This window comes from Aulonocara sp. 'chitande type north' Nkhata Bay, linkage group LG13 (assembly GCF_057382095.1).
Source record: "Aulonocara sp. 'chitande type north' Nkhata Bay isolate Kocher_YH1m ecotype deep benthic linkage group LG13, A_spYH_male_GT1.1, whole genome shotgun sequence".
NCBI lineage: Eukaryota > Metazoa > Chordata > Actinopteri > Cichliformes > Cichlidae > Aulonocara > Aulonocara sp. 'chitande type north' Nkhata Bay.
In genome coordinates, this window is record NC_141356.1 from 17140361 (window position 1) to 17149505 (window position 9145).

Sequence of the window (9145 nt, forward strand, 5' to 3'; positions counted from 1 at the left end):
GATCTCCTAATGATCCCACATCTTTTGAAGAACAACCTTGGGAAATCATAATTTATTGCTCTTTGTAACTCTTATTTTATTTTCTCTGCAACACTTTAAAAATGTAACTGAAAAGCTGAATGTCATTTTCTGGCTGATTGTAATCTAATGGTAACCCAGGTGAAATTACTGTCCACAATCACCCCAGTTATTTAGGACCTGCCCTTTTATACCCATTCAGTGAAGTAAATCTTTACACTCTTCCTACCCTTAAAATCCAGCAAGTCTGATGTAAGAGAAGGAGTGTTTGTTTTTGTTTTTTACCCATGTCTGTCTGTTTGTTACCCTCCTTTCGGACTTTGGATGTACGTGGACTCAGGGTTTTTATTTTTGAAGAAAACACATGAAAGCATTTGTTGTGCATGTAAGCTAGTACCTGGCAATTTGGAAAGACGACAGATTGACGTACCAACTATGTATTGCCAGTTTCTGTTTCAGTCAAGCATGCGGTTTTATTTCTTTTTGCCATCTATCCACTGTCTGTTCTTTTGGGCTGTATTTTTTTATGGCCTAATGTGGACTCGAGTATTGAATTAAAATCATTTCCCCATGAGTTTCACCAGGTTAAAGAGCGGTTTTCTAAAAGGTGCTAAAATGACTTCATGGTGTTCATTGAGTAGAAGTAGGCTGATGTGTTGCTGATGTGTTTGTGCGGTTGATCATGTTATCATTTGTATTTATTACACCATAACCAGCAGCTTTGTGTGTGGTAAAGATATCCTGACTGTATAGCTAACGTTTTGCTGTTTATATGAAGGCGCGTTGAAAAGCTGAGTCTTTTATAATAATGAAAGTGTTTTCTTTGGCTCTGGGTTCTGATGTGTACAAATATTACAAATGATATGGAAAAAGAGTATTGTCTTAAACTGCAACCTTTCCCATTTCCAGATGCTTTTCTTTTAACTGCACAACAGTTTCCTGTCATTGTTTTCAAGGATGTACTGAGTCGGAGGATCACTCGTGTGCCGGCTGCAGTAACTTTGATCTCCCTGATACTCTTTCATCTCACGCATCATGTTGGCTGTTTGATCTGCTGAAAACAGGAGCACTTGTAATTACCACATGATGTCACATTCCCGAAATAAATAGAGTTGACTGTAAACTTTGTGAGAATGTGCACACGGCCAGTGTTTAGATGAACACAATACATGCTCCAAATGTTTTCCCCCCTCTATGCTTTTGTAAAAACAGCTCCTTTGCAAACCAATAAACTTCTTACGTTGAGTTTTTTCTTCTGATCACTTTTTGTGTTAAATAATTTTGAAGGTTATAGATGCATATCGATGAGGAGATTGATGATATATATTAGTCTCCTGTGTTTGTGTTTAGACCTGTCTTTCTCTTTCCCCTCACTCCAAAACCTGTTATGGCAGATAGATGTCTTCCTCTGGTTTTGCTTGAGGTATCTTTCTGTTAAAAGGGAATTCTTCCTCCCTGCTCCTCCTCTAAAACATTCTGAGTTTGGTGATTTCAAGGAGAACGGTACTTGTCTGACTGCATTGTGCCTAGTGTAAAGTTTGGTGGAGGGGGGATTATGGTGTGGGGTTGTTTCTCAGGCGATGGGCCCCTTCGATCCAGTGAAAGGAACTCTTAATGCTTCAGCATACCAAATCATTTTGGACAATTTCATGATCCCAACTTTGTGGGAACAGTTGGGTGAAGACCCCTTCCTGTTTCAATATGACTGCGTACCAGTCATGGATGAGCAAGTTTGGTGTGGAAAAATCTGACCGGCCGGCACGGAGTCCTGACCTCAATCTGACCGAATGCTTTTGGGATGAATCAGAGTGGAGACTGTGAGCCAGGCCTTATCATCCAACATCAGTGTCTGACCTCACAAATTCTGATACACTTGTAAACTTTGTGGAAAGCCTTCCCATAAGAGTTGAAGCTGTTATAGCTACAGTTCATATATGTGTGAAGTGAATACGTGGTCATCTTGGCCACGTCTACATGTCAAGATGCATCCACTGCAGTTTCACTTCATATTTCTCACATCGTATATTTTAAATTTCCACTAGGATATGTATGTTCATAATGGAATTCTCCCAATGAGTCAGAAATGCAAGGACAAAAACAGACAATCAACAGATAATTTGGTATATTTCTATTCCTGATCCCTAATAAATAAAAAAAAAGAGGTTCTTTCATGTTTAAGAGAAGCACCTGAATTCTCAGAAGAAATGATTCTTCCTCTTTCATCTTTCAGCTCACAGCCGGAGAAGAGTCCCAACTCAGAGGCTCAGCAGAGGCAAGATCAGTTATTTCTGCACATGAAAGAGGGAGAAGAGGAGCTCACATTAATGCTGGGTCCTTTCCCTCCAGCACAAAATCTTTATACTGAAACAGAAGGACTTACCATCTGTCAGGCCCCTTCATCAGACTGCTCTGCTTCTGCACATGTAAATAAAGAATAAGAAGATGAAGGCATGCCATGGAGCCTCCAGTCAGGTCGCTGCTGTCTCTGAAGAGTACTTGGCAGCATGTGCAACATCCATGAAAAATATCTAATCATTTACAATCTCACACTGAGATAAACTTCTGCTGTGTTTGCTGTGCTTGTTTTAAAGAGGATGTTGACCTCATAATACATGCGAACATGACAAATCATTCAGGCAGACATAACAAGTGTTTGATCCGAGTGTGCCCCTGTGTGTTCATCAAAGAATCCATACAGGAGAGAAACTGCACTGTTGCCTCACTTGATGCAGAACAGCAGCAATTCAAGATATTACCTGAGATATTGTAGAGATAAAAAAGTAAACAGCTCATTTACGGTCCACTGTGCAAAGGTCAAAGAGAGATCATGTCTTCAGCTCGGTGTGCCAGGGAGCCAAGAGTGCCTGCTTCTTCTGACAACCGACCTTATTGTGCTCAGTTTTTTAATTAATGCTAATGGAGAATATTTCTTCCTAGCTACTGCATGTTTTTCAGTTATGATAAAACAGCTCAACAGTTCAGATTATTTCCTTTGCGACTATCTACAGTGACCAGCAGAGGTTTAGCAGTCTTTCAGTCACTAAGTCCCCAGGGCTGAGGGCACAAATTAAAAAAGGTCTGGACCACCACCATGGTTCAGCGCCTCAGTAATGTATGGAGGGGAAAAGAGCTCCACCTAGAAAGAACCATTTGTGGTTGTTCACTCAGAATCTATTCCTGAAGCCTGCAGAGCTCAGCATTTTTCTGAATCCTGTTTTCTGCCTCACACATCCATCGCCTCCCTCCTTTTCTGCACCTTGCACATTTTTTAGCAGTTTTGCTCAGAGCTGAGGGTGAAGTTGCACTGTGATGATAACTGCCCCAAGTTAGAGGAAGAGACAACAGTGTTTCTAGATTGCAGCACCCTTAGCTAGCAGACTTTGTGATATTCATATCACTGATGCACAACTGGTGCATTTTTTCCATTAATGATTAAAAACTTTTCACCCACTTTTCAGTGAAGCACTTTTGATGTAGTTGGATATTTTTAGGCTGCTTTGCAGAAGATGCAGCATTTTTAATATCCACCTGCAGAGTTTTCAAGTCAGGTCACTCCAAAATATCCTGCTTGTGTTCCTTAAAGTAGATCATGGTGCTTTTTTTTTTAAATTTGCAAAATCATACACAACGTACTCAATTGAAAACTGATACAGTTTTGTGTTTCGTTTAAATCACAGATGCTACATTAGACATGGTTATTTTGTCTCTTAACCATTTAAAAAATTATGGGACATATTTTTCCAACAGAATTGAGAAGATGGCATTGTGAATTTTGATTCCTTTGCATGTAGCAGCTGTCTTTGGAGAAACTGTTAATTCACTTCACTGGATTGTGTTGATATGGTTTTAAGGAAATGCTTGAGACTTGAGATAAAAATGGATGCATATATTTAAGAGATGCTGTTCATGTTTTTAAGACCTAAAGTGCACTGGTTAAACTATTTTTTCATGTTACTTCATGACACAACTATGTCAAAAGGACATCTACTCATCCATCTATCCATATCTTGCTACTTATCTGGGTTTGGGTTGCAGGGACAGAAGGTCCAAGCAGAAACATAAAGACCTTACTCGCATCTCCTTCTTCCAGCTGTGTGTAAATGAAGTGGAAAATATAATTACCCAGAGGAGATGGAGAGATTCACCCACAGGTTACAGAGAAGCAGGTGGATCAAAACATCAGTCCATACATGGGAGCCTGTACTTTAAACAGTGTTGAAAGGAAAAATCTCAAATTACATCACTGACAACACGGCTGATGTATTGAAGTGATGCTTCTTTTTCTTCATTATAACACTGAAGCCTTTGTGAAGCTGAAACAGTAACCGGAGTGAGAAAAGTCTCGTTTGTGTAAAAATTTAAAAATGAACTCTTTACAAAAGCTCAAACAAGTTATTTCATTACATGTGCCTTAGCATGTCTGACATTCAGCACTGCATAACTGAACTGTATTGAAAGTGAACATTCCCACAAGATTTAACATGTTTTGCATAAAATACAAGCTGCATCAGAAAAACAATGCAATTTTAAATGTATCCAGTTTAAATTTCAATAATTTTCCGCTTCATTGCCAGGACATAAAATATCCCAAATGACCTCACCTAATGACATTACTCACCCACTCCATCCTCCCCTCTTTTTTCTCTCAATTACCTCCTATAAGGTCTGTGTGTAAGGAAAATAAGTAATACTGTCGCAGTGAAGTTGTAATATGCACTCATGCCAGTAGCAGTTTATGAAGAAATAAAATTAATACTGATTAGAACTGAGTTCAGCTTAGTAGTTTGAGCCTCCACACCAGTCTCAGTTTTTCATGTGACCCACTGGGAAAATGAATAGTCCACCCTGGTATGGTTTGCAGACAGTGAATATTTGTTATTAATCTCGTACACCGTATAAATGCCTCACATTTTAATCAGGCTTCTTGTAGAAACAAGATGCTGCTGCGTCTCTGCTCACATTGAGAGGCAGAGGTTGAGGTTGTGTGTGAGAAATATATTACTATGAATTACTAGGCTAACAATTACACCAAACTGCATTGCCTCTGTGCTGACCGATGGTGCTCAGTGGCTTTTGCTCCTTGCTTTTAAATCAGATGTCACTCTCAAGATAAACACAAGCTACAGCAGCAAGCAGTCTTAGCTGAGGAAACAAAGATACATTTCCTCATTTAATATAAAATATTGTGGTGATGTTATGTTATATTAGGCAGGCAGCTGCCCAAATTACACTGTGACAATCAAAAGTATATCTATTTTGAACGCCTCAGCTGGAAAAAATTCAAAATGGTTTATAAAGTTGGCCACAGGTCTGTATGTAAATGGGAGTTAAAACATTACTTCATATTTGGATATGTATGATGTTAGTGTTTCTAAAATACTTAAAAATGTCTTTATTAATAAAGTAAACTAAAAATAGACATTATTAAATTTTATACTTTTAACTACTGACTTGAACATAATATGAAATAATGTGTTTCCACTGTGGGAATGATGGATCCAATGACAAATAACTTCCAGATTAGTAAAGTTATATTTTTATTTTTTCTAGTTTTCCATTTCTATTTAGATGATTTATATTCATATTTAAAATGAACAGGATCATAAAAAAAACCCACTGCAAGTGTAACAAAAATATGTTGAAATCAAATGGTATGTTATGTGAAATCAATATGAAACAATGACACATGCATTTTATCCAATTTTTTTATTTTATTTAATTTTTCCCAATTGTCCAAATTAGTCTTTGATTGACTTATCAGCGGTTGGTTTAAAAAAAAAAAAAGCCCCAAAAATCCCCTATGAGCAAGCACTTGGCGACGGTGGGGAGGAAAAACTCCCTTTTAACGGGGAGAAACCTCCGACAGAACCAGGCTCAGGAAGGGGTGGCCATCTGTCGCTGCCGAGTGGGCTTAAAATGTTCACTGTCCATCTTCCTTCTGACAGGAACTTCCTACAGACCAGGTATGAATGATGCCTGAGTGGACATACAAAACTCACAAGTTCCTGGCTCTCACGGCTCCTATGCAGAGGGTTAGTCGAAGAAGGAGGGGCATCGCGAGGGGCGTTGGGGGACGGGGGACTGTGCCTCACTGCCCTCCCCCTCTCCAAGAAACCCGTCTTCAACTGAGTCGAGAGAGCCGGGAACTTGTGAGGTGTGCATGTCCTGGTGAGCCTCCACCTGTTGTAGGTGGGTGCAGCCTCGACTGTACAGAGACAGACCAGACCAGCTGCACCACACAGACACTTCAAACCTCATCTGAGGACAAAAAACACATACATACATACATACATACATACATACATACATCTTACTTTTAAAAAAATAATAAAGTTAGGGTTCCTTTACAATGTCAGAAGGAGGGAGGCACTAAGGCACCGCCTTCCACCCCTCGACGCCCTCGCGGTGCCCCCTCCTTCTGACAGGAACTTCCTACAGACAAGGTATGAATGATGCCTGAGTGGACATACAAAACTCACAAGTTCCTGGCTCTCACGGCTCCTATGCAGAGGGTTAGTCGAAGAAGGAGGGGCATCGCGAGGGGCGTCGGGGGACGGGGGACTGTGCCTTAATGCCCTCCCCCTCTCCAAGAAACCCGTCTTCAACCGAGTCGAGAGAGCCGGGAACTTGTGAGGTGTGCATGTCCTGGTGAGCCTCCACCTGTTGTAGGTGGGTGCAGCCTCGACTGTACAGAGACAGACCAGACCAGCTGCACCACACAGACACTTCAAACCTCATCTGAGGACAAAAAACACATACATACATACATACATACATACATCTTACTTTTAAAAAAAAAATAAAGTTAGGGTTCCTTTACAATGTCAGAAGGAGGAAGGCACTAAGGCACCGCCTTCCGCCCCTCGACGCCCTTGCGGTGCCCCCTCCTTCTGACAGGAACTTCCTACAGACCAGGTATGAATGATTCCTGAGTGGACATACAAAACTCACAAGTTCCTGGCTCTCACGGCTCCTATGTAGAGGGTTAGTCGAAGAAGGAGGGGCATCGCGAGGGGCGTCGGGGGACGGGGGACTGTGCCTCACTGCCCTCCCCCTCTCCAAGAAACCCGTCTTCAACCGAGTCGAGAGAGCCGGGAACTTGTGAGGCGTGCATGTCCTGGTGAGCCTCCACCTTTTATAGGTGGGTGGCAGACCAGGCTGCACCACACAGACATTTCACACCTCATCTGAGGACAAAAACTACAAGAATATCGTAAAAAGCAAAACCTTGGAAACGTGCAGGGTTACAAGAGACGGCAGCGCTGCAGACGTGAACCAGTTCAGGCTGTGCGAATGTCAGTTTCACTCCTATATATGACCTCCTATCGCAGAATGCGTTACTGTGACAACACAGGCTTTGTGCTTTGAAGTGTGGTGTTTGGTGACGGCATTGGAACGGCCTGTGATCTTACGTCACACGAGCCCGGATAAATTTGAAAAAGGCGTTTTCATCTGTAAACGCTCCGTGTCCAGACTACCGTTTTCACAGAGTTGTGCGTCCACATTGAAACGGCCGAAACCGCTTACCTTCCATTACTGCGCATGCGTGAAACGCAAGGTGATTCGACCTGCCTCATTTCCGTCTGCTATATTGTATTTAGATAGAAGCTAGCGAGCTAACTCCCTGCTAACTTCTAATTCTGTTAAATGTCATAAATTCTGTTTTCATGGATGCCTGGATGTTAAACTCAATTGTTACACCTGGTAGAGCAGAATGCTGATCATTTTATTAAAGATGAAAGACTTTAGACAGTTTTTCAACTCTCAGTAATGCCATAGTGATCGTTTGATATATGGACCTGCAGCGGAGTTTAGACCCAGACACGGCTAGTGACGTCAGACTGAACAACCGGATTTACTTTCTGGCTCTTGTCTCTGCAAAATGTCGAGCAAAAGCAACGAGTTTTTTTTTTAAATGGACTAACAATTAGGTGGAGTTGTTGCTGCAAGTAATACAAAAGTACAAAGTTGGAAAAGCGATTGAGAATTGAAGAAAAGCTATCTGGACCATGTACAAACTGATATTAATCTTTAACGGTGCTGTCTCAATTTGTCACATGATTGCATCACTTGACTAGGCTATGTTCACATGTATGGGTATTTTTGAAAACGTAGATTTTTCTATGCGTTTGTACCTTTGGTCCACACTTAAATGGCGTTTCCGGCCACTGAAAACGGAGAGTTTTAAAAATTCCTGCCTGGGTGGAGATTTTCAAGAACTCAGTTTTTGCGTTTACTATGGACAAGAAAAACGGAGAAAACGCAGGGTCATAGGTGCGCCAAGTTATTGTTTCGGTGAAATCAATTTCTACAATGGCGGACTTAGACAAAATACTGTTAATTTTACTCTCTGTAGTGTTTAAATGCTTACATACACAGACAGTAACTGTCCCTCCACGCATAGGACTCAGGTCTGCTTCTTTGCGCCATCTTTGTTTACTCGTTCCCGCCCAGGCGTCTAGACATCTGATTGGCCAACATTTCTACACGGTTAGGAATATAGCGCCACCTGTTGCTTTGGCATGCTCCTTTCAGCATTTTCCTTCGTTTTTGTTGTTGAGGCGTGGATGGATTTTTAAAAAAAACGAAAAATCTGTTTTCAGAAATACCCGTGTACGTGTGGACGTAGTCTACAATGTATCATTGTTCTCAAAAAGGCTCCAGTTCGCTTTCCACAATGCTACTCGAAAACGTCGTTTTTCAAATGTATACGCTTTGGAGAGCGTTTTCAAAACGCTGCGCTTTCCTTGACCGAAAACACCGTCTCAGTGTGGACGGAAGGCCAAAACGGAGAGAAAAAGTGATGAGTCATGATAGCATTACAGGCTGTTCATTTTTAAGTGTGGTAATTAGAAATATTGCAAAATAAAATATCCACAAGAAAAGGCTTTTTAGTATATGCTGAATTATCAGTTTCAAAGCTACTCTACCAGAGTTTCACTAAAAAATGAAACAAAGGATAAGTTTTAACCCTTTCATGCATGAATTATGACAACCTCAATTGGGATTTTTTTGCTTAAGTATTTTTATTAAGCTTTGGGCATGAAAAAAACTTTTTTGAACCTTTTAAACATCTACCTTTCAAAGAGTTTTTTTTGCATGTCCACTTGCCTCAGAATTTGAAATT

General features: G+C 40.8%; 1 protein-coding gene across 4 annotated transcripts in view; it reads right to left on the reverse strand.

The window, feature by feature from the left end:
• Positions 1–8546, reverse strand: part of abch1 (ATP-binding cassette, sub-family H, member 1) — a 193021-nt gene extending 184475 nt beyond the window's left edge. For 3 of the 4 annotated variants that reach the window (XR_015124405.1, XM_086258892.1, XM_086258890.1), the window contains exons 1-4: positions 8394–8456; positions 4141–4216; positions 2399–2433; positions 2206–2306 (exon numbers count right to left, since the gene is read on the reverse strand). Coding sequence is in view for 3 of the 4 variants with exons in the window: in XM_086258892.1 (XP_086115018.1) it covers positions 2206–2241 (36 nt within the window). In the remaining variant the exon portion in view is untranslated. Of the gene's footprint in view, positions 1–2205; positions 2307–2398; positions 2434–4140; positions 4222–8393 lie in introns of all 4 variants that reach the window. The other variant, XM_086258891.1, reaches the window with a different exon arrangement.
• Between the last annotated feature and the right edge of the window lie 599 nt (positions 8547–9145).